At 37.1% G+C, this 25,325-nt stretch overlaps 1 protein-coding gene across 1 annotated transcript in view; it reads left to right on the top strand.

The window, feature by feature from the left end:
• Positions 1 to 25,325, top strand: part of ABCA12 (ATP binding cassette subfamily A member 12) — a 199,381-nt gene that overhangs the window by 133,258 nt on the left and 40,798 nt on the right. The window contains exons 23-36 of the mRNA XM_019021763.4: positions 1,250 to 1,364; positions 8,049 to 8,378; positions 9,459 to 9,528; positions 9,617 to 9,751; positions 11,275 to 11,421; positions 12,344 to 12,530; positions 15,201 to 15,419; positions 16,679 to 16,875; positions 18,438 to 18,598; positions 20,029 to 20,265; positions 20,603 to 20,753; positions 23,027 to 23,279; positions 24,201 to 24,287; positions 25,026 to 25,119. Coding sequence (XP_018877308.3) covers positions 1,250 to 1,364; positions 8,049 to 8,378; positions 9,459 to 9,528; positions 9,617 to 9,751; positions 11,275 to 11,421; positions 12,344 to 12,530; positions 15,201 to 15,419; positions 16,679 to 16,875; positions 18,438 to 18,598; positions 20,029 to 20,265; positions 20,603 to 20,753; positions 23,027 to 23,279; positions 24,201 to 24,287; positions 25,026 to 25,119 — 2,383 coding nt within the window. The remainder of the gene's footprint in view (positions 1 to 1,249; positions 1,365 to 8,048; positions 8,379 to 9,458; positions 9,529 to 9,616; positions 9,752 to 11,274; positions 11,422 to 12,343; positions 12,531 to 15,200; positions 15,420 to 16,678; positions 16,876 to 18,437; positions 18,599 to 20,028; positions 20,266 to 20,602; positions 20,754 to 23,026; positions 23,280 to 24,200; positions 24,288 to 25,025; positions 25,120 to 25,325) is intronic.

Below are 25,325 nucleotides of genomic sequence, written 5' to 3'. Positions count from 1 at the left end.
ATAATGACACACTTCTGCATGCTAAAGTGATACTGAATGATAGTGATCTCATGCTTCATTAACATTTACATTTTTCTTGGGGTACTTGGAGGTAATTTTTTAGTCTTGTAGATTAAAAAAGGAAATGGCCTTGGGACCTTTCTCCAAGTGAAAGCTTGAGCGGAGCCCAACACATAAACAGAGCAACTTAGAATCTCTCATCGACATCTACTGCCTTTGCCTCAGCTCAAATAAGGGCATCAATTGTCAGAACCATGGCTCCTAAGGTGTGGTCCCTGGACCAGCAGCATCAGTATCACCTGGGAAGTTGTTTAAAAAGCAAATAGATGGTCCCTCCCAGATATAATAAATCAGAGGCTGGGGCCCAGAAACTTGTGTTTTAGTAATCTCTTTGGGTGCTTTGAGAACCACTCCAATTTAACTTTCAGGCTTCATGAGCAGGACATTGAGGAATACATCTGGGCTTGAGGATGTCTTCCAGTGATTCTCTAGTTGAGCACATCATCAAAATAGACATATCTATACCATGTATAAAGCATCTTCCAGAGCATTACTTTGAGGAATCCAAGTTCTTTGTCTGCATTTTAAATCAAATGCTTTGGGCCAGGCACAGTGACTCATGCCTGTAATCCCAGCACTTTGGGAGGCCGAGGCAGGTGGATCACTTGAGGCCAGGAATTCGAGACCAGCCTGGCTAACATGGTGAAACCCCATCTCTACTAAAAAACAAACAAACAAACAAAAACAAATGAATGCTTTAGATTTTATTTCATTTTTAGAAATTTAGTTTCATAATAACTATGATCTTCCTAAGAGTAGCTATAAATACAGTAATTTTGGAAGATATAGCTTTTAGTTAGGTAAACCAATCATCGTCTCATTTTAAATCTGCCTTTTAGATAAGAATCTAGTTTAGATATAAAGGTTTTGAGCCTTGCAATTATATCTATATAGTAATTATTTTCCCAGACACATACTCAAACACAATTTAAACAATATGGCAATTTTATGTAATAATCCAGAGCTTTTTTTTTTCTTACTCTTGAAACATTACACTAAAAAAATCACAGACCTATGGTTAAATCAGCTTCATGCTTCATAAATAATGGGGTAATACTGATTATTTTCAATTTCAAAACACGATCATAACTTCAATGTAAGAGAGAGTGAGTTCTTTATATATTATAATCTCTGCAAGTATGGCATTCATTTTGGTCACTGAATTTTTCTTTTTTTGTTTGTCTTACAGCTTCCTAACCAGTGTCTCTTATTCTCTTCCAATTGTGCTTATGGTTGCCTGGGTTGTATTTATAGCTGCCTTTGTAAAAAAGCTTGTCTATGAGAAAGACCTCCGGCTTCATGAGGTATGTTGAAAATCACTTCTTGTTATGAATAAGTCCTGTTCATAGAACAATTAGTATGATTTTCATCATGCCTTTATAAACTTCAGAAAGCCTAACTTATCCCTTGTGAATTAAACAGGAAGAAAAACCTTTTACAAATCACAAAAGCAGCTGATAAGGCAATATTTTATTTTCTCAAAAAGTGACATAAAAGTCACTTAATAAGTGCTTTTGAAAAACAACATCTGAATAAAATATGAGTACAATGATAATTCTTAGAGTAATTTTTTGCCCAAGAAATTACCTATAGGACTTAGGATCTAACAGAGGAAGTTTAAATAACAACAATAACAACTGTTCAGGCAGACAGATTGTTGGCATGGTAACTAAAATAACCCAAATGTAGATATAGATAGAGCTATAAACATAGACACAGACATATGGCTTATTTCGGCTCTCACAAAGAAAATTCTCTTTCCAGTATACCTTGTCTCCTTCAATTACCTTCTCCATTTCCCACTGACTCCTGACTTATAGAAACTAAGAATTTCATGTTATGCTACTGATTGGGTTAATAACCATATCACAATGGAAGACAGAACCAGGAGTGTGATGCATGACCTCTTTCTGGGCACGTTCTTCATCATTAACCCCAAATCCAAAATATCTTACTTCTTTTTAGAATTTATGATAAAGCATTATGTGATTTTTAGATTGTATTTTGAGTAGAAATTATTTTATCTACTTATCCCATAATGAGTCCCTTCTTATACTCACTCATGGAGTGGAAACAAAGGTGAAACATTTCAAAACTGGGGCCAATAATTATTGCAAGGCCTGGCTGAAATCTGAAATAATGAGGATAGAGGAACCCGTTCATCCACTTGTCCTTTTCAGACTTACCTTGCCAATGCTTTTAGACAATTGATCATTTCTCCCTATAAGATACAAGTTGCTGCTACATATTTCTGTTAGTTCAGCATCAGGCTTTCAGGGTTGTCCCCGTATTTGAACTTATATTTTTTACCTCTTCTGTTTGAATTTTGGTTGATCCACACAGCTGCATTTTTATATTTCAGTTATAATTTGGTAAACTTCTCATCAACTAGTTTGAGTCCTGTTGTTTTCAGGACTGTATGCAATGGTTTTCTAATTCCAATTTAGAAACTTGAATCCATGCCTTCAACCGTAATTATGATTGCAAGCCCGTACCTTCTAGTTATCTTTCAGGTTCCCAGTATTCAGAAGCAAATCATCACAGAGTAAAGAAAATCTTTGAGATAGAAACTGTGACAGAAACAGAGTCCATTTCTACTTCAAAATTAATACCTACCTTTAAAATATTACTTGTGATAGAAACAGTAAATAGAAGCATGTATGCATACAGTATATATACAAATGTATATGCATATAATAAAACTGTGTGTATATAATACACACACATTGTATTATTTCATGTTTGAAGATGATGCTCTCTGAATGCATCTATGTATGTCACCAAAAATTATCAAAGCATAATGAAAAGTCATTTCTCAACTGAAAATGCAAAAGACTTGTTTTTAGCTATGAACCAGTTTCTGTTTGGTAGCTCTGTATCTCCATTTGGCCTGCGTCTACCTTTGAAATTTAACCACCTTTGTCTTGGGGTCAAAGTCACATGGTGGAAGATCACTGAACTTGGAATCAGAATATCAGGTTTTGTATTCCAATTCTACCAGCCATATACACTCGGGCTCAGTCTCTTAAACCCTTTGAGTCTGATCATCTAGACTTCATTCAACATTTATTTCCAGAATGTAGCTCTCTCTCTCTGCCAGAACAGAGGAGCTCAATTATTCATATTTTATCAATTCTAAGACATTGATTTTCCCCCCTTTTTAAAGCCTCGGAAATTGGGATACATTTGATAGGGTGTCACGATTTATTTGGCAGTAATCTTTCTTTCTTGGTGGCATGTAAAATAATGGCACATCCTCAGTGGTGTCCTAAATTCAAAGAAATACAGTGTGTTTGTGAAATGAATTGATGGAGGTGAGCGTGGAAGGAGTGGGATGTCCCTAGTGCCTCCTGCTCAGCCTCGCTCCACTGCCCACAGTTCTCATCTAAACTCCTCCTTTTTAAAGATGTAAGGTTCAGCTCAGAAAGTGAGAAGTGACTGCTGAAGACCTTGGAGCTAGTTAATGGTAGATCTGGCAGTAGAACTGAAGTATTTTGACTTCCAACCAATCCTCTTCCAGATCATAGCTACCTTCACCCTTAGAATCTTACTTGAGTAACACAGACTTCTAAGGACATTTGCAGATGATGATAGATAATCTCTTAAGTTACCAGAAACTCAAAGTCACTTTTTAATACTATCTTTTCATATTCTGATAAAGTCTAAAGCTGCCCAAGTCCTACTTCTTTCTCATTCAAATTAAACCAAAAAGGTAAATAAAATCAATATTCTCCCCTTTTCGTTCTGTAATTATTCTCAGTCCTGGCAAGAAAACCAAGTTAATTGCTATCTCAGTGAAGCCACTTATCTTTGACTTTGTTATGGTATGATTGCATGAATCCCTTTCCCTTGTTAAATAAATTAGCACAAATCTAATAAGTTTACTTATTAAAGTAAGCCCATAGTATAAAAAAAGTACTTTAAAAATGCCTTTCGATTGGGTTTTGTTCTGCACTTTGCTTTTAAAAATTAAAATACTAAAGCTATAAAAATCTGATTTTATAACATATACAGAAGAGTATATTTTTTCTCATTATTTTCATGGTTTATGAGTTCGAGTCATCTGTTTGATCTAATGTAAGTCATGTATGGGACTTTCAGTGCTTATATTTTGTTGGAGACAGAATTTTGGAGTCATTCTCTCAGTTCAGACAGGTAGCCTAAAATATATGTGGGCCGCAGAGGTGTTACCAAGAATTAAACAAAGATTTTTTTAGTCTCTTAGTGCTTCACATTAAACAATTTTTTTGTGCTTTCCTGACATACATTAATCCACCCCACCAGTGGGAATTTGAAATGTTTCCAGTAATGGTCACAACATGCTTTATATCATACTTAAAAAAAACAATAATATAAATGTCTATTGTCAATAGAATTATAGAAATTGAGGTAGAAAATGTTATTATTCCTTATGAGTTAGTACTTGACATTCTTGCAGAATTGAATGAAGACATTGCTATGAAGTAAATATATGAGTATTTCTGATTTCTTTTCTTGACAGTATTTACGTCAACCCCTGTGCATAAGCTTCTCATGAATGTGGCAACACATTTATCCAAACTCTTCTAGAATCTCTTTCTTATTCTCTGCTATAAACTGGGCAGACTTTGGCTACTAGGCAGAGGGGTTTTCTTTGAGCAACAGGTTATCAGATATTGATGAATTGCTCTGGCAGGTTTGGGAGGCTTGATAAAAGTGACTCTCTGATGACAAAGCTGGCACCTGACATCTGTCACTTTGAGGAGGAACTAATGGCATCCAAGAAAGCACATCCAGCCGCTCTCGGTGGGCCCCCTTCCATCAGCAAATTTGGTCTTGTTTATTACAACAAAGTTGGCAGCGAATCTGGATAATTTATGGATGACTTATATGCTCTCACTGCTCTTTCTCTTTATGAATAGCAGCTGTTTTCCTCGTGGCATAAAATCCTGAAGTTTAACACTGAAGTTTCATGCTAGAATGTTAAATAGTGAATGCTTTTGGAAGCACCTAACTCACCCTGTTTCAGGAAAAAGCAAAATGATGAGTCTCTAACTTTTGCAAATTCCTGGGACTGGAATCTGATCTTGAGTATCAAAAATTTCAAAATTACAGTGATTAAACACCTTTAGTCCTGGTATTCAAGCCTGCCAAATTATCTTTTAACAAGTCTATGAATGAAGAACATTCTCAATATATAAGTGATTTCTAGAAATCTATCAATTGTCAGGGTAGAAAAACACGTGTATACACATGACATCAGCTTTATTTTGTGGCCTTGATATGGTCTAGATATTTTATAAACCACCTTGGGAAATATATTGACATTGTCTCCTACTTACATACGTTACCACTGGGAGGAAATATGTTTGTATAGGCTACATAAAACTGTGGTAAATATCAGCTTGGGAAGTAGTAATATGGGTTCCATAACTCCCCACTTGATTATATTCAAATAGGCATAAAAATCTGAAAATACAAATAGTAGGAAAGGGAAATAAAAAGGACTAACATATCATATTGGAACAGGTGAATATCTCTGAAATAGTCGCCAAACATGACACAGTAATTTTTTCAAATGGGGTAGGGTACACGCAAAGAATTGCTGGAATAAGATATCTGAGGTCTTTTTCACACCAAACTGTAGTTTTGTTTTCAATGATAGCATGTGTAGCAATTGGGGAAACTTTCCATAGTGACCTTGCTTCATGCTACTTTGACCCATATTTTCCATTCCCACGGAAGCATAGGTTGAGTCTTTACTACAAATGGTGACAGGGCCTTGGAGGAGAAAAACATTAGGGAGAGAAGAAGGTGAGAAAGAGGGCAAAGTTAAGAGGGAAAGTCACAGGGTCTTTCTCAGTGGTGATTAGTTTCAAGCCCACAGCTTAGGCTGTTGGCAGCCAGGTAGCTGTTTCCCTGGTAACAACTGGAGCAGCAGAGTTATCGAAATGTGATGTTACCAAAGCAGAAAGTAAAATTCACTATTTTGCTTGTAGAGCAAAAGATCCAATGCATTTGCTATATATTTTTTTTTTTTCCTGGAAAATTTAGGTTTAAGGGTGTGGGGCATTGACTATCCTTGATTTTGAAAAAAGAAAAAATTGGGTTATAAAGCTGTTAGTGGAGATTTATTTATTTATTTATTTATTTATTTTGAGACAGAGTTTCACTCTTGTCTCTCAGGCTGGACCTGCAGTGCAATGGCATGATCTCGGCTCACTGCAACCTCCATCTCCTGGGTTCAAGCTATTCTCCTGTCTCAGCCTCCTGAGTAGCTGAGATTACAGGCACCACCACCATGCCCGGCTAATTTTTGTATTTTTAGTAGAGATGGGGTTTTGCCATGTTGGCCTGGCTGGTGTGGAACTCCTGACCTCAGGTGATCCGCTTGCCTCAGACTCCCAAACAGCTGGGATTACAGGTATGAGTCACTGTGCCCGGCCAGTTAGTGGAGATTTCTTCTGTTCCTTTTTTTTTTTTCTAAAAAAAAAAAAAAAGGGGGGGGGATACTAGGTTCATAGGCTTAACATTAATCATGAATTGGTTTTTTTTTGTTTTTTTTTTTTTTCTTTTTTTTTTTTTTTTTTTTTTCTTTTTGAGACAGAGTCTTGCTCTGTCGCCCAGGCTGGAGTGCAGTGGCGCGATCTCGGCTCACTGCAAGCTCCGCCTCCCAGGTTCACGCCATTCTCCTGCCTCAGCCTCCTGAGTAGCTGGGGCTACGGGGGCCCGCCACCACGCCTGGCTAATTTTTCTGTATTTTAAGTAGAAACGGGGTTTCACTGTGTTAGCCAGGATGGTCTCTGTCTTCTGGCCTCGTGATCTGCCCGTCTCGGCCTCCCAAAGTGCTGGGATTACAGGCGTGAGCCACCGTGATCGGCCCTCATTAATCATGAATTGTTAAAATTAGAAACCAGGATATCCAGGTTCCCCCAAAGTACATGTCACAAAATTCAACCAAACCAAGGTCCAGGGGACTTTAAATTTTTTATTTTTATTTGTGTTATTTTATTATACTTTAAGTTCTGGGATACATGTGCACAGCGTGTAGGTTTGTCACATAGGTATACACGTGCCATGGTGGTTCGCTGCACTCATCAACCTGTCATCTACATTAGGTATTTCTCCTAATGCTATCCCTCCCCTTCCCTCCATTCCCCGACAGGCCCTGGTGTGTGATGTTCCCAGGGGACTTTAAATCTTTCAGAATCCTTTTGAGTTAATGCACAAATAGATTGTGCTGGTTTATTTTTCTACCTTGTGGAATGCCTTGGCCTCTGGGGATATCACTGAGGTATCAAAGAATATCAATTGAGAGAGAGGTATAGAGGATCTCAGATACATGAGTTTATTATGAATGTATAAATGGCTTTTTGGAAAACAAGGATGACAAATATTGACCTAGACTGCCAGTAAGTGTTAAGGATGGGAAGGCTATAGCTAAAGGCAGAAGGTCTCCCTTAAGTTCTGTGTTTTAAATTCTTAGGAATCAGGTATACTGTTTCTCTCAGGAACATCAATACTGATTGTGTTGTTCATTAGTGTTTAGTAAAAAAAAAATTATGGATTTTTATGAGCTTAGTCTCTACACTGAACTAATAGTTAAGCCATGGTTTTTTACCAGTTTGAAATGCTCATGCCTGCACAAATGTCAAAATCATGTAAAATTCTACAGGGGATACCATAAATTTGATAATCTATTCTAAATTAGTTTAATCTAGAGATGTCAGCTGGATAACAATTATAAAGTGGAACTGTAATTAAACCCTCACCATCCAAATTGTTTATTATATTGTGCCATTCTGTGAACAAATAATCTAAGTTGTTCTGGTGTATATAGGCATATTTCACATAGCAAGCATGGATAAATTCTTGATTTATGTAAATTACTAAAATGCCTAGTTCCATATACAGAGAGACTTTCATGACATTTTGACATAATACAGGGAATAATTTTTATTTGGAAGAATATCAGCATAACAAGTGCCTCACATTTTTTCTTCTTACAGTACATGAAGATGATGGGTGTGAACTCCTGCAGCCATTTTTTTGCCTGGCTTATAGAGAGTGTTGGATTTTTACTGGTTACCATCGTGATCCTCATCATTATACTCAAGTTTGGCAATATTCTTCCTAAAACAAATGGGTTCATTTTGTTCCTGTATTTTTCGGACTACAGCTTCTCGGTTATTGCCATGAGCTATCTTATCAGTGTCTTCTTCAACAACACCAACATTGCAGCTCTGATCGGAAGCCTCATCTACATCATTGCCTTCTTTCCATTTATTGTTCTGGTTACAGTGGAGAATGAGTTGAGCTATGTATTGAAAGTGTTCATGGTAAGTCAACCGTTGGAATGGCAGAGTGGGAAATTACCCATTTTTGTTTGTTTGTTTGTTTGTTTTTGGATTCTCAAACTGAAAGTTCACTTATCTTAATTTGAAATTCAGTGAAAGCAAAGTAAGCTTAATGTCCTAATGATAGCTTTTCTTACATCACTGTATACCATACAAGACAATGAAGAGCTTACAAAACCATGATATGTGATACTGTTAAGAAATAGTTCCTAAAGAAAGAACAGTTAAAATGTCATACATCATGTTTTAGAGGTCTTCAAGAATTCTGACTTCTCTCTGGACCAATTCCTGAAACGTCTTGGAGCCTCTAGTATTGGAATTATTCTCATATGTGAACAATTTTCATGGTTCTCATGACATATAATATAGCTTAAAGGTGTAAAGACAAATGCACCGACAGCATATAATCAACCTTAAATTCTCTCCTGCCTTGTCAATTCAGAAGCACTAAATTAAGAATTTTAATTAAAGCATTAAGATTACTGACTGAAATTTAGAAAGCAGAAGCAAATTTCATCATATTAAAACTTTGCTATTTATGGAAATAAAAAGTAATGAATAACTTTATCTAGCATTGACAACTTTGGGTTTAAACAATATTTAAATTTCTAATTTGTTGCAATTATCAATATTCAATCAACTGACATTTTAGTATATTTTTATTCATAGTACTTCTATTACCTGAAATAAATGTATGGAGTGAAAATGCCTTCTGGCCCTTAACATTTTTGGTAAATTTTAGTCTTAATACTGAATTACTCCATAATTACCTATTTTATTACTTGCTGAGCAACATTTAATGAGTTCAAATGTATATTTTGATTTTTTAAGGAATGGTTTTCAAGTTGTAATTTTCCTGTTTTTGTTTTCTGCTATTCTGTCTGCTCTTGCTTCACAGTTGTAGCATGGTTGGTAAGGGACTGCTGTATTTTTAAATATGCTTAGAGAATGAGCATCAATTTTATCTATACAAATGTCCAAAGTTTTAAGTATTTTAGGATACCTCTGGGTGAAATACATGAAATCTACAAGAACTATCATTGCCGTTTCCTTTCTTCACAGAGCCTGCTGTCCCCAACAGCATTCAGCTATGCAAGCCAATACATTGCACGATACGAAGAACAGGGCATTGGTAGGTCCCCTTTCTTTAAAACTGGATTTTATCTTTCACAACTGTGCTGTGTGTCACAGGAGAATAAACACTTGTGTTCACTTTTTAGGTCTTCAGTGGGAAAATATGTACACCTCCCCGGTTCAGGATGACACCACCTCATTTGGCTGGCTGTGCTGTCTAATCCTAGCTGACTCTTTCATTTATTTCCTTATTGCTTGGTATGTCAGGAATGTCTTCCCAGGTATGAATGTGCTTCCTACAGATACATGCTTTTTATGGTTGACTTCAATATAAATCAACTAATAATATGTTCTAATATTTTATTTGCAAAAAATTTTTAAATTAAAAAATAAAAATATTTTATATATATATGTATTGAGATGGAGACTCCCTCTGTTGCTCAGGCTGGAGTGCAGTGGCGTGATCTCGGCTCACTGTAACCTCCACCTCCCAGGTTCAAGTGATTCTCCTGCCTCAGCCTCTCAGGTAGCTGGGATTATAGGCACGTGACACCACGCCTGGCTAATTTTTGTATTTTTAATAGAGCCGGGGTTTCACCATGTTAGCCAGGCTACTCTCGAGCTTCTTATCTCAAGTCATCTGCCCGCCTTGGCCTCCCAAAGTGCTGGGATTACAGGCATGAGCCACCATGCCCGGCCTTTAACTTTTTTTTAATTAAAAAAAAATCTTATTTGCCATATATAATCTCCAAAAAGAAGTACTCAAATCCCAAAGCTAACAAAAAATTTTCAGGATGAGATAATATACTGCTAAATTTCCTCTCGGATATTCCTTTAAAAGATGGAGTGAATTAAGAAGCTTAGAATAGTGTCAAATCAATCCAGTCTCTCTAAATAGGAGTGTGAGAGATAATAAGGGAAAAACCAAATCTCCTAATTCTAAGGAGAATTTACCAGATTCTAAAGGAAGAAGACAAGTTGGGTTCCCCCTTCTAGGTCTCAAGCAGTCATCCTTTCTAACATGCTTAGTTTTCCATTTAGCCCTACTTATATGTATGCATTTTTTGGTGTTATAAATGAATAAAAGAATATGATTTCATTTATGTAAGATCTTTGTGAAAGACAGATAGAGACAGAAGGCAGATCAGTGATTGCCTGGGATGTGAAGTGGGAGCAGGGATTATCTGCAAATGGGCATGAGACAAATTTTTTGAGTTACAGAAATGTTCTAATACTGAATTGCACAACTTTATACATTAGCTAAGACTTATCTACCTGTACACTTACAATAATAAGACAAGTAGGCCAACAGCATGCATTGTTATGAGAGAAATGATATGAAATTATATGACTAACAGTTTTAATTATGTTTTTCTAAATGGCAAAATTATCCTTTTGGTCATGGATGAATATGTCTACACATGTCTGTTTGGACCCTTGTGGGGATTAAATTGTGGCTTTTTCTGGGCTGGAAACCCAGAATCTGGATCTGACCTAGTCTTATCACTGTAAAATCACAACTTGTAGACATTTATTTCATAGATAAATAGTGGCTTTTTCCATTACAATAAGTGTACAGTTAGATAAGTTTTAGTAAATGTAAATAAAGCTCCTTAAAAACTAACAAGGAAAAAAAGCATCGTTTTTTGCTTTACTATGGAAACTGAGACCACCTTTTAGTTTTATATAGTGTCAAAAAATAAAACTACTTCCTAAACCATACATAGGATCTACTGTTTTGTTTCTGATGCTTAATGTTAACAGTCAACTAAAACTCACTGTTCCTGATATATTTTTATTCCAGGGACATACGGTATGGCAGCTCCCTGGTATTTTCCAATTCTTCCTTCCTATTGGAAGGAGCGATTTGGGTGTGCAGAGGTGAAGCCTGAGAAGAGCAATGGCCTCATGTTTACTAACATCATGATGCAGAATACCAACCCATCTGCCAGTAAGACAAGTTGGTCAATAGCATGCCTTGTTATGAGAGAAATGATATGAAATTACATGAGTAGTAGTTTCAATTATTTTTTTCTAAATGGCAAAATTATCATCCTTTTAGTCATGGATGAAAATGTCTACACATGCGTCTTTGGACTCTTATGGGGATTAAATTGTGGCTTTTTCTGGGCTCATTAGCTCAGTTGGTTAGCATATGGTGCTAATTAGGCCAAGATTGCAGATCCCTTTGTGGTCCAGTTAGACTCACACAGAGAAAAATTTTGTTCCTTGGCCACAATCTACACCCCTAACTCCAGCCATCTGTCACCAGTCATAAGGGGTAACCAAGTAACAAGTTTGAGTAATTTAGCATAACCCATCACAAATACTGGAAAAATAGTTCAAAGCTTGTGTCTTCCTGATACTAGGTGAGTCGTGTCATCTTTATAAAGTGAGTACGGGCCACATAAGTGGTCCTTTTGTGATGCCTGAAGGAGGTGTAGATAGATATTAATGAATTGGATTCTATAAACCGCGATCTCAACTAGTCTTATCACTCTAAAATCACAACTTTGGAGGCATTTATTCTATAATTTGGTATCATCCTGCCCAACCAGAGGACCAAGCCTTAGACATATCTTTTGACTATTTGATATCTGTTGAATAAAGGAGAATTTATAATTATAATACCATATTCTGGGACTGCTTTTTCCAACAAAGAAGGGTGAAATGAACCTTGGTTCTCCACTCTTATTCATTCTGCAACCAAGTGAGGAGGCTGAAGACTATAATAAATCATTTGTTTCTGGATTTTTTATTTTACTTAGAGGGTTATATTTTTATAGTCTTAAATTTTTAATAAAGATAAAGTCTAACTCTAGCTGCATTACCTTACTTGTGAGTTTACAACTCTTCCCTTGATTTCTCTCCAGGTCCTGAATACATGTTTTCCTCTAACATCGAGCCTGAACCTAAAGATCTCACAGTCGGGGTTGCCCTGCATGGGGTCACAAAGATCTATGGCTCAAAAGTTGCTGTTGATAACCTCAATCTGAACTTTTATGAAGGGCATATTACTTCATTGCTGGGGCCCAATGGAGCTGGGAAAACTACTACCATGTATGTTAACTTTTTGACACTTATTGCCATGGAAGCATATTACAAAAAATACAGTTGTAAAAAAAATAAACTAACCTATGTTTATAAAACATAAAGTTATTACATTTCCCAGATGGAGGAAGATGGTTCAACTTGTATGCTATAGAATGGAGTCAAAATCAAAGGTTGTAATACTTTTAAAATTTTTAATTCAGTGCCAATTTTGTAAAATAGGGAGTTTCTAATAAAAATAAATATTCTTGGCACCTCTTAGATAATAGGAAATTCTACAACATTGAGTTCATATTCTTAGGTAAAGACTATTGGTTGGGGCTAATTAGTAACTGATCTCTTAAAGGGAGTATCTGTTTTCTGGCTCATCCCTGGTCTCTACCAAGCTGCACTGCTTCATACACCCACCCAGTTTCATTTATTTGCATTTCTAACCTGGCGTATATATAAGTATGAAATTTTGCATCCTCATATAAACACACTTAGCCTCAGCTGCTCCTTCACGGGAAACCTTTGCCTTGACTCATAAAGAAACAAAGGAACCACCAGCTATCAGACAGAAATCAAAAAGGCCAGGAGCAGAACATAAGCTGTTCTTTCTCACTCCTCACCTATGTAGCATTTTCCTGTGTCAGAATGGAGAAGAGATTCAACTGTTTTTAAAGTGACATTCTTTTGAGTTATTTTTATGTGATTTGCCTCCAATGCTCCACATTCACTTAGTTGCTGAGTCAGCTCTAAGATGCTGCTGGTGCTCGAGCCCTTGTTTGAGAAAAAGGATCAGTTGCTGCATATCTTACTTAGTATCATCACGAATCAGCTCAGTGACTGCAAAAACACTGGAATTAATTTTTTTTTGTAAATAAAAGGGGACAAACGAGGTCATGAAATGAGTGAGCATACAGCCTCTGCTATTTGCATGGCCTGTTTAAAGTCAGAGTTGGCTTTCCAGGGAGGATACAATGCCAAAAAGGCCAGATTTTTTTTTAACTTTTATTTTAAGTTCAGGGGCACAAGTGCAGGTTTGTTACACACGTAAATTCATCATGAGGGTTTGTTTTACAGATTATTTCATCACTCAGGTATTAAGCCTAGTACCCATTACTTATTTTTCCTGATCCTCTCCTTCCTCCCATCCTCCACCCTCCGAAAGCCCCACTGTGTGGTGTTACCTTCTATGTGTCTGTGTATTCTCATCATTTAGTTCCCACTTATAAGTGAGAACATATTTGTATTTGGTTTTCTGTTCTTGTGTTAATTTGCTAAAGATAATGGCCTCCAGCTCCATTCATGTTTCTAATAGGCAATAAGAGGCTAATGAAGAAAAGGAACAGAGAAGGCTCTTGAAGAGGCTATAATTTTAGTTGAGAATGCCCCCATTTTATTGTTCTAAATAGAAACCTTTAATATAAAAAATGTTATTTGTATTTCAGTGTTCATATGGGAAAACTGCATATTCCTTTGTTCATAATTTAATCCAGAAGTCTGCACTGCAAGGCACTGAGTAGGTTACTGAGACAAAGTGCTTAGAAAACAGGACCTTTCCTTGACCTCATGGAGCTTACATTATAGTGGAGGAGATGGGTATTAAATAATTGCCCAGTTTACTAACTATCTGAAAGATGATGAGGAATTATCCAGGTGAGAATATTCTAATCACAGTATAGAGAAAAGGACTAGAGATGACCAAAGAGCATGCGGGAAGTAGAGTTAGGAGCTTAGAGTGATGGGTTAGGCAGGTGGTGACGGTGATGGTCCCATGAGGATAGCTGTGAAAACAGTGAGATGGGCATGTAGTTAAGAGATTAAGATAGGAGGAGAGTGCAAAAATGACTTACAGATTCCAGTCTCGTGCAACCAGTATATGAATTTATCACATGGGGAAAGAGGCAAAATCAATGAGGTTGTGGCTTTTAAGGTAAAGATCATGAGCTCGGTTTTAAACATACTGAGTTGAAGGACCCTGTAAGAAATCTCACAGAGAAGTGGTATTGTCTGATAGATATATAGAGCAATTCTGGAGCTGAATAATGAGGTCTGGGCTACAGATGTAAATTTGAGACATGCCAACCTGTAGATGCTAAGGGATGTCAGGAAAGTGCATGGGTTTGCTCAAGGAGGGAGAATGTAATTGGAATTTAAAAGCCCAATCATGGCTGGGCACAGTGGCTCATGCCTGTAATCCCAGCATTTTGGGAGGCCGAGGCGGGTGGATCACGAGGTCAGGAGATCGAGACCATCCTGGCTAATACAGTGAAACCCCGTCTCTACTAAAAATACAAAAATTAGCCGGGCGTGGTGGCACATGCCTGTAGTCCCAGCTACTTGGGAGGCTGAGGCAGGAGAATGGTGTGAACTCAGGAGGCAGAGGTTGTAGTGAGCTGAGATCGCGCCACTGCACTCCAGCCTGGGCGACAGAGTGAGACTCCGTCTCAAAAAAAAAAAAAAAAAGGCCTGATTGTTTTTGTCATCATCATGTAGCATTTATGTAATACTCTGAATTATTAAAAACTTAAAAGTAATATTTCTTATTCCCATTAAATACCATTTTATTTCAGAGTTTTCCCTTGCCTGAGAAGATACACTGTATTTTTTCCTTCTAACAACTGGATATAGTTAGTCCTAATATCTAGCTTCAATGCTTGGCTTATACCTAATTTATCATTTCTTCACTTCCAGTTCCATGTTAACTGGGCTGTTTGGGGCCTCAGCAGGCACCATTTTTGTATATGGAAAAGATATCAAAACAGACCTACACACGGTACGGAAGAACATGGGAGTCTGTATGCAGCACGACGTCTTGTTCAGTTACCTCACTACTAAGGAGCACCTTCTCCTATATGGTTCTATCAAAGTTCCTCACTGGACTAAAAAGCAGCTCCATGAGGAAGTAAAAAGGCAAGTTAAGACAGGAATGAGAACCTAAGTTGCTAACTCCTCTCAAAGACCCATAGCTTGGTTGGTAAAGTTCTGGTAATGATACCAATAGGAAATATTTTCTCACGAAATAATTACTTTTTAGTTTTTCTACTTCTTTAATATTGCAAACATTTAAGGTCATTATCCTTACCTGCCAGTTATTACACTGAAATTGTTTAACTCTCTTCATCTGTGGCTCCCATATTGCCCCGAATCCTTTGCTTCTAATCTCCATGGCTACTACACTGGTCCAAGCCTCCTAAGTGGATTCTTGGATTTCACTCATCTCTTGTGAAATCTGTTCTTTAAAGAGCAGCCAGGGTGATCTTTTTCAACTGCAAATCAGACTATGTCACTCCTGGATTTAAATCATCCAGTGGCTTCCTTCCATGCTGAGTATAATACTCAATAACATCCTTATCAAGACTTAGGAGGTCCTAAGTGATTTGCCTCCATTCTCACTTCTGATTTCATGTCCTTCCACTCACCTCCACATTCACTCTGCTCAAGGCACACTGGCCTAGCTACACACGTGACTGTCCTAGGCCTGCTCCAGCCTCAGGGCTTTTTACTTTCTCTTCTCTCTACTTACAGCACCCACCCCCACTAGATGGCCATTTGACTTAATCTTGGTCAAATGACCGCTTTCCTGGTCTCTGCCAAAATGTCACCTTTTCTGAGATGACTACCATATATAAAATTGATGCCTAAAATAGCATGTCCCAGCCACTCCTTATCTTATATTCACTGCTTTATTTTTTTGAATTGCACTTATCACCACCAAAACTTACTTGAGAATATATTTATTGACTGGATTTCCCTATATCCCTCCCAATACACACACTTACTAGAACATAATCTCCTTATGAATAGAAATTTTATGTGTTCACTGCTTTTCCCAAGTACATAAAACACAGCCTGGCACAAAATAGGTAGGAACTCTCTAGATATTTGTCAAAGGAATGAATTATATATTCCTTTGTGTTTTTTTCTGAGTATTAATTTTGTACTTTGTAAAGTACATTAATTTTGTACTTTGTAAAAAATTAATTTTTTGAGTATTAATTTTGTATCCAGGTGATAATAGAAAACTATATTATGAATCCTCAAGAGTTTATTGTACCTTACTGAGCACATAATAGTTACTTAGTGAATACATATCAATTAGGGTTATTGTATGTTTCCAGTACTCAAATAGTATATCTGTAAAAAATAACCATCATACATTATTTTTGAAGGACTTTAAAAGATACTGGACTATATAGCCATCGTCATAAGAGAGTTGGAACACTGTCAGGAGGCATGAAGAGGAAGTTATCTATATCCATAGCTCTCATTGGTGGATCAAGGGTAGTAATTTTGGATGAACCATCTACTGGAGTTGACCCATGTTCTCGCCGAAGTATATGGGATGTTATATCCAAGAACAAAACTGGTATGAGTAGTTTCTCAGAACTTCTCCACCCAACAGTCACACTTCTGCCCTCTGGCATATACAAAAGCAAACTGAGGCTGGGTGCAGTGGCTCACGCCTATAATCCCAGCACTTTGGGAGGCTAAGACAGGAGGATTGCTTGAGCCCAGGAGTTTGAGACCAGCCTGGGTAACATAGTGAGATGCTGTCTATAATAATAATAATAATAATAATAATAATAATAATGATAATAATAATAATAATAATAATAATAATAATAATACTAAAAACAGCTGGCTGTGGTGGCTGCCATGTGTAGTCCTAGCTAGTCAGGAGGCTGAGGCTGGAGAATCACTTGAACCCAAGAGGTCAAGGGTGCAGGGGTGCAGTAAGCTATGATCAAGTCACTGCACTCCAGCCTGGATGACAGAGTGAGATACTGTCTCAAAAAAAAAAAAAAAAAAAAACCAACTTGACGACTTTTCTGTTTATGATATCTTTTTAAAAATTTTTAAATTGATTTGTATAGATACATCATGCTTGTACATATTTATCAGGTATGATATCTTTTAAAAGTCTAAGACTGGCTCTTTCTTTTCTGAAGATTTTGAAGATTTTTCTCCCAGACAACTTTCTGGGTCAATTGGTTAATATCTATGTACTGCCCATTGTGAGTTGAGCACTTAACTGGCCTTTTTGAGAGCATGCAAATCCAACAGAAGTTTCAAAGTTTAATGCTTAGAGGAGCTAAGAATCTAATTAGAGATACCAAACATACACAGATGAAAATAAACTGAAAACAGACTAAGTAAGTGCTGATAGGATGTGAAGCAACGGAGTAATCAGAGTGGAGTGGAATAATCAGAGAGGAATATTCAAAAAGTCTTAAATTATTGCTTTTTCATAATGAAGAAAGGGGAAAAGAGAGAGAAAAACAATGCAAAATGAACCCATGGGAGCAAAATTCTAATAGACTGTGAAGAATTGCCAATGCCCACATGACAAATGGTGAACATTTAGTCACTCCGCATAATAAAGGATTATTTGCTGTTAATTTATATGAAAAAAAATGCGTCCAAATATTTAAGAACACCCTTCTGAGTTTTTCTTCTTTTTTTCCTTCTTTTTTTTTTTTTTTTTTTGAGATGGACTCTCATCTGTCGCCCAGGCTGGAGTGCAGTGGCATAAATCTTGGCTCACTACAACCTCCACCTCCCGGGTTCAAGAGATTCTCCTGCCTCAGCCTCCCAAGTAGCTGGGATTATAGGCATCCGCCACCACACCCAGCTAATTGTAGATGAGGTTTCACCATGTTGGCCAGGCTGGTTTCGAACTCCTGACCTCAAGTGATCTGCCCGCCTCAACCTCCTAAAGTGCTGGGATTACAGGCGTGAACCAGTGAGCCTGGCCCTGAATTTTTCTTGCATCATTTTGGAAGCTCTTTGAGGTCAGTCAGTTTTTCAGTTAGCTCATAAAATGTGACTCTTCTCAGATGTCACAGGATTTACTCTGGCCAACTCTGTGTGTCTTGGGAACTGTACTTTCACGTTTCATTCCCTGTTGTTCTTGTCTATATTTTCAAGCCAGAACAATCATTCTGTCAACGCACCACTTGGACGAAGCTGAAGTGCTGAGTGACCGCATCGCCTTCCTGGAGCAGGGTGGGCTTAGGTGCTGTGGGTCCCCATTTTACCTCAAGGAAGCCTTTGGCGATGGGTATCACCTCACGCTCACCAAGAAGAAGGTAGGAATGGGAGAAAATATATCTCATTATGGCACCATAAATTAAGTTTTATATGAAATAGGAGCAGAGTCTCTCCAACTTTATTCATTGCTAAAATTCATTAGTATACTAGCTTACTGCTTCTCAAATTTGAGTGAGCATCGAAATCCTGGAGGTCTTGACTAAAACCCAGAGTTCTGGCCCCACCCCAAGAGTGTCTGATCCTGTAGGTCTGGGATGGGAGTGCAGAATGTATTATATTTTTATCAAGTTCCCAGGTGAAGCTGATGTTGCTGGTCTGGGGACTGCACATTCAGAACCAATGTGCTAGGTAAAAAATGATTGACATCTTAAGGTTACTGATGGAGAATCAGCCTTTTAGTTCTCCTAACATTTCAACCTAGAAAGCCAAAAATTCAATTTTCTGCTTTATCAAAAGCAAATAAAACGAATATGAAGTCATGGGTTCACTTTCTGATTAGTACTCCTCAAGTGGCAGTGCAGGGACTGTAATTTACACAGGTCAATGGTGCCTTTACATCTTTTGGAGAACAAAAATGCTCGCTAAAGATCCCTGCACCACCTAACAGAACATATGATTTAAAAATACTGTGCAAGATGTATATGCTATTAGGAAGTTTTCAACTACCTGCATTTATTTTATATCTAATCCTCCTGTGACTTACAAAATATAAGAAAATGTTATGCTATTAATAGTTATACTCTTAATTATTATACTCATTAATTCAGACATTTATGTATTAGGTGCATTATGCCATATGATATCCAAGCACTGTCCCAGGCAGTGGTGACACAGCAGTGAACTGATAATAAGAAAATCTCTGGCCTCTTAGAGTTTATATTCTGATTGAGTGTGAGGAGTTCAGATGATACAATCAATAAGTAAATTATTTCATATATTGGCAATTAGTACATCACTTATTTCTATTAGTAATTTTTTATATTTATTAATAAATATTTTAGTAAATATTTCTATGCTATGGATAGAAATAAAGCAGGGAATGCTGAGTGGGGCAATATTTAGGGTAATAAGAAAAGATGTTCTTTGATAAAGTGACAGTTGAGCTGAGAGTTGGAGGTGGTGAGAGAATGGGACATATCGCTATCTGGAGGCATAGGACCACCAGTTGCAAGGACCCTGAGGAGGGGATGTGCCTGAACCCAAAGCCCTCTAGCAACAGAAAAGAGACTATTATTGCTAGAGTAGAGCAAATGAGAGGGAGAGGGTCAGAGAAGGGACAGCGTGACGTGGGAGAATGGGGCCAGTAGAATAGGGACCCAAGTGGCAAAGGGGTCTCTAGAGCAGTGATGTACGATCTGACTCAGGTGTGGAGTGGCCTAAAAGAGCTCATCACCTCACCCTCTGATTAGGGCCTGGGGCACTATAGTGTAAAGAGAGGAGTGTTTTAATTCCTACTTTTCTCTCTTAGAGTCCAAATTTAAATGCAAATGCAGTATGTGACACCATGGCCGTGACAGCAATGATCCAATCACATCTCCCCGAAGCCTACCTCAAGGAGGATATTGGGGGAGAGCTTGTTTATGTACTTCCTCCATTCAGCACCAAAGTCTCAGGGGCCTACCTGTCACTCCTACGGGCACTCGACAATGGCATGGGTGACCTCAACATCGGGTGCTACGGCATTTCAGATACCACCGTGGAGGAGGTATACCTCAATATTTCTTTTTTTTCTTCAAGCTGATATAACTTGCTGTTCCCTTTGAAGAAATATGTGCCATTTTTCTAAAAAAAATTTTAAAATATTTCACAAAATTAGAAAAGCTTAACATTTTTTCAGTACTATTCTTATGTAAGACTGAGAATAAAATGTTGCCCCAGCTAGACAGCACGTATCTTTTACATACAGAAATATTCACTTGAAGTCAGATGGGAAAAATTTGTCTCAGTAAATGTGATAAAAGTTCAAAATCAAAGGTAAGCTTAGAAATGAGAAAAGACATGCACTTTTCATGTTAATGAAGTGATCTGGCTTCTCTTTCTAGGTCTTTCTGAACTTGACCAAAGAGTCACAAAAAAATAGTGCTATGAGTCTTGAGCACTTAACACAAAAGAAAATTGGGAATTCCAATGCCAATGGCATCTCAACTCCTGACGATTTATCTGTGAGCAGCAGCAATTTCACAGACAGAGATGGTATGAATCTAATGTGGATATTTTGTTTAATTCCAATAGATGACATAAATGAGAAAAATCACAGACAGACTTTGATTTTTAAAAATTCAACTCTAAAGTTTCATTCTAAATTCAAAAAACACTAAGGAAATTTAAGCCTCCTTTTTTAAGATATAAAATATTCATTAAACCAAATCGAATTCTCTATTTCAAAAGTACTTTGAAGAATGTGAAAGAACTCTCTTGATAGCATGGTGATGAGTATTCCACCTCCCCGCCAGAAATTGTTTTCAAGAAGTAACTTCTACAATTTCAGTTCATGTTCAGCAAGTTAAAATTCTTCTTGTAATTGGGGCTAACAATGGACAAGATTACCATGTAAGGTAGTTCACTCCTTGTTATTAGACATGTTGAAGTAGAGACAATAGTCATAAAAAAAAGTAAAAAAAAAAAGAAGGAAAAAAAAAGGGAGTTGCCACTCTTTATGGTACCCTCAATGGAAAACATGTCTAACCTACCTTTAGAGTCTTTCAGGTGCTGAGAAACTGCTTTTGGGGAGAGTTTCTGAGTTAATTAATTTGGACTTGATGGCTAAGAGTCTGTAATAGTAGATTTCCTCCCCCAGTCCTTAACATAGGATATGCTTAAAAAATCATGTTGCTTGACACGACTTTGTGGGATTGGGCTCTTTTGAAAATAACTTTTATTGTCTCTTCTCTTTCTGACAGTTAATTTATACCTCTGGAAACACCATTTACTTAAGGAAGCATAGAGTAAAATGATATATAAATCATGGAGTAGTCATTTCAACAGTTTTTGCTTACAGAAAAAAATCTCTAGGAACAGAACTTTTAATTAAACATTTGCCTGGCTCTCAAAGTCAGGAAAGATAATCTCTGATGTTTGTATAATTCTGGAACTGGAGGCTAATTTGTCCTCTGTCATAGTTCTCATTTCTTTTCTTTTGGGGAATATAATTGTGGCCGCCATGGCATTGAGGACTTTTATTAGAAAGTGGTCATCTGCTGCAGGAAGCAAAGGCTAAGTATGTGCCTCTGCATGTGTCTTATAATTTGAAACTATTCTTCAGTCCAAATGTTCCCTTCATTGACATTATCTTTTAGAAAGCACATTTATTTCATTTGATACACCTGTAAGTCATCCACATGTAATTTCTCAAGAAACAGAAAAGCATACTAATTGAAAATATTCAGCTCCTTCTACAATTCCCTTTTGCAGAGATATGAGTTTGCATTTAAACTTGTTCACTCTGTTTAATTGGAATTCATTTTAAATTAAGCAGCTTTGTATTTTTTCTTATCAGCTAAATGAAGATCATGATTTTTTGTGCTGCATAATTTCTGATGGAAAACTTAAAATATACGCAGAGTTGATGAATACCATCATCTTATCACCTATGAAGGTGTGCGTGGTGGCAGGCTTTCGGAGAGAATGCTATATTTGAACCTGTTTTTAGAGGGAGTGCTGAAATTATTAGCCACAGAGCTCTATTGAGGAAGCAATGGTTTATGGCCTCTATAGCTGCTCTGCCATGGAATTTTTCTCAGCACTAGAAAAGCATTTCAAAGTATGGGGATGGTAGATATTTTTTCTAATGAGTTCTTTTTTTTTAATAACTCTAGTGGCAAAAATTGAGTTTTGAAAGGCCATATAATCATTCCAGGTTTCTAAAGAGAATGTAATAAATATGTGGTTGAACCAGAATTGTACTCTGGAAGAGAGGATTTCCCTTTTCCTACTCTTAGTGTGAATTAATTGGACCTCATGTTAGAATCAGAGCCAATTAGACTTACAGTCACTAAGTTACTCACAATAGGAACAAATTGTTAGATTATGTTGGTGTTTGAGTTTGTATTTGTCTCACATGTATTTAGTCTCTTCATAGAAACTATCTCTTGAGTATTAGTAATATATACTGAGTCTGCATTGAGACTTTAGGGTTTGAGGTCAATATTCATTTATGAAATTCTAGATATCTAAAATTACATGTAAAATTACTATGCCTGTGACTAATAGTATTTTTTGTATAGTGAATTAGAATTTTCAAATCACTTTACACACAGTTCTATATGAGATGGATATTATAGTTCTCAGTTTTCCCAATGGAAGGTCCAAGGCTAAGGCTGAGAAATAACATTGCTGAACCTCAAATCCAAATCTTTAAAAGCTTTTCCCACCACAGTGTATTATACCATTTATATATAGTTTCTGAAGTTATTTTATTGCTTATCAAGATTTCCCAGAACCATATCCAATCTCTTTTTCTTAATCAGACAAAATCCTGACAAGAGGAGAGAGGCTGGATGGCTTTGGACTGTTGCTAAAGAAGATCATGGCTATACTCATCAAGAGGTTCCACCACACCCGCAGGAACTGGAAAGGTCTCATTGCTCAGGTTATCCTCCCCATCGTCTTTGTTACCACTGCCATGGGCCTTGGCACACTGAGAAATTCCAGCAACAGTTATCCAGAGATTCAGATCTCCCCCTGTCTTTATGGTACCTCCGAACAGACAGCCTTCTATGCGTAAGTTTCTTTCTGTTAACTAAAAGAATGTTTCCAAAATGCTTCCAGGAGTGTGGTTGTACCTGAATGAATGCCATGAGATCTGGAGAATAAAGTACTTAGAAGCCACGGTACCTGATTCTGCTAAAGGAATGAACAGTTTGATTGATTGCAATATGTTACTTCTATTGCCAACAAATAGTTTTTTCAGAGTTTTTGCATTCATCTAAAACTAAAGTTATAGTAGATATTTATTTATAATGACTAGACTTTAATTAAGAAATCCAGGCTAGTTATGGCTTCCAAATCTGTTGTAATATACAGCAAATAACTTTTTATTGGTCTCACAAATATTAAATAGCAATGTCAGAATCCTGTGTAATATAATGTTACATATACAATAGGTGATCACTGATGCATGTGACAATTAGGTGAATAAGAAGGCAGCCAAATAGAGACATGTACATTTTCCTGTGATACCTTTCTTTCTTTTCCTGAGACTGTGTCTTTTTTCAGATTTCTTAGATTAAGAAAACAGTCCTAGGCTGAGTGCAGTGGCTCACGCCTGTAATCCTAGCACCTTGGGAGGCCAAGGTGGGCTGATTACTTGAGCTCCAGAGTTTGAGACCAGCCTGCCAACGTGGCAAAACCCCGTCTCTACTACAAATACAAAAATTAGCCAGGCCTGGTGGCACTCACCTGCAATATCAGCAATTCGGGTGTCTGAGGTATAAGCATCGCTTGAACCCGGGAGGCTGAGGTTGCATTGAGCCGTGTGATTGCACCACTGCACTCCAGCCTGGGCAACACAGCAAGACTCTGTCTCAAAAAAGAAAAAGAAAACCCTTCTATATACAGCACATTTCATTTCTTCAAGCATGATTTTAATATGGGAGACTAGTAGAAAAATCATGAATTTGTTTCTGTCCTTTCATATTGCAGTAATTATCACCCGAGCACGGAAGTACTTGTCTCAGCAATGTGGGACTTCCCTGGAATTGACAACATGTGTCTGAACACCAGTGATCTGTAAGTGGTTCTTGCTCTTCTATTTTTTGTTGTTTTCAGCATTCCAGTTTGAGTGTGTGCATGTGTATGTGGGTGTGTGTGTCTGTTATTTGCCTGGAAGAAAGCTGTACCCTGATAGAAATCCCTGTTTAACAGATTTTGTCTATCTCCTTTAGTTCATTTCTTAGTTATCCTATGCTATACCAATAAATATTAGATGTCTTATGATTTGTACAACTCTCTTGTATACATATTTTCATTTAATTATCACAATCTTGTGGATTATTAATCCCATTTTACAGATAAAGAACTGAGGCCCACAGAGACTAAGATACTTATCTAGCTGAGACTCCAGTTCTCATTTGCACTATATAGTGTTGCTTATTTGAACGTCTAAGATAGTATTAATACATAACTCATGTAAACATGACCTTGGTGTTTTATTATGCTAAAGTATCCCTTCCTCTCTGCAAAGAGTATAAAGGAGAGAAGAAACCCCATCCTGACACAGTAAGACAATTCAATAAGCACTGGTCTCAATACTATGTAATCAATAAATGCTTTCCCTTGTCCCCCATCACAAAACGTCAAATCATTTGGAAATGGTGGAGCAATGTACACTGAAGTTATGAAAAATCAGTAAATTGTTCTGTGACTACACACATGAACTTAATACCAAATACTTGTTTACATGTTCATATGTAAACATGAGAACACATATACATACACACCTCACAGCAATATCATTTTAACTTGCAGACAGTGTTTAAACAAAGACAGTCTGGAAAAATGGAACACCAGTGGAGAACCCATCACTAATTTTGGTGTTTGCTCCTGCTCAGAAAATGTCCAGGTAAGATGGAATTCAGTTTCAGTGAAATGGGAAAAATACGGGAATAAATATCGAAAGCTCGAAAGATCTCTCTAGGTTACCAAAGAATCGGTATAAGTTCATTTTATGGAAGCTAGTAGCTCAGAAATATGGATCTGGGCAGCTCAAAAAATACTGACTTTGAACATCAACTTACTGTTTTAAATCCATCTCAGGACCAATTTCCA

The sequence above is a fragment of the Gorilla gorilla genome, chromosome 11, assembly GCF_029281585.2.
Source record: "Gorilla gorilla gorilla isolate KB3781 chromosome 11, NHGRI_mGorGor1-v2.1_pri, whole genome shotgun sequence".
Lineage (NCBI taxonomy): Eukaryota > Metazoa > Chordata > Mammalia > Primates > Hominidae > Gorilla > Gorilla gorilla.
Note: the sequence above shows the minus strand (reverse complement) of the source record. Positions and strands in the feature narration are given on the sequence as shown.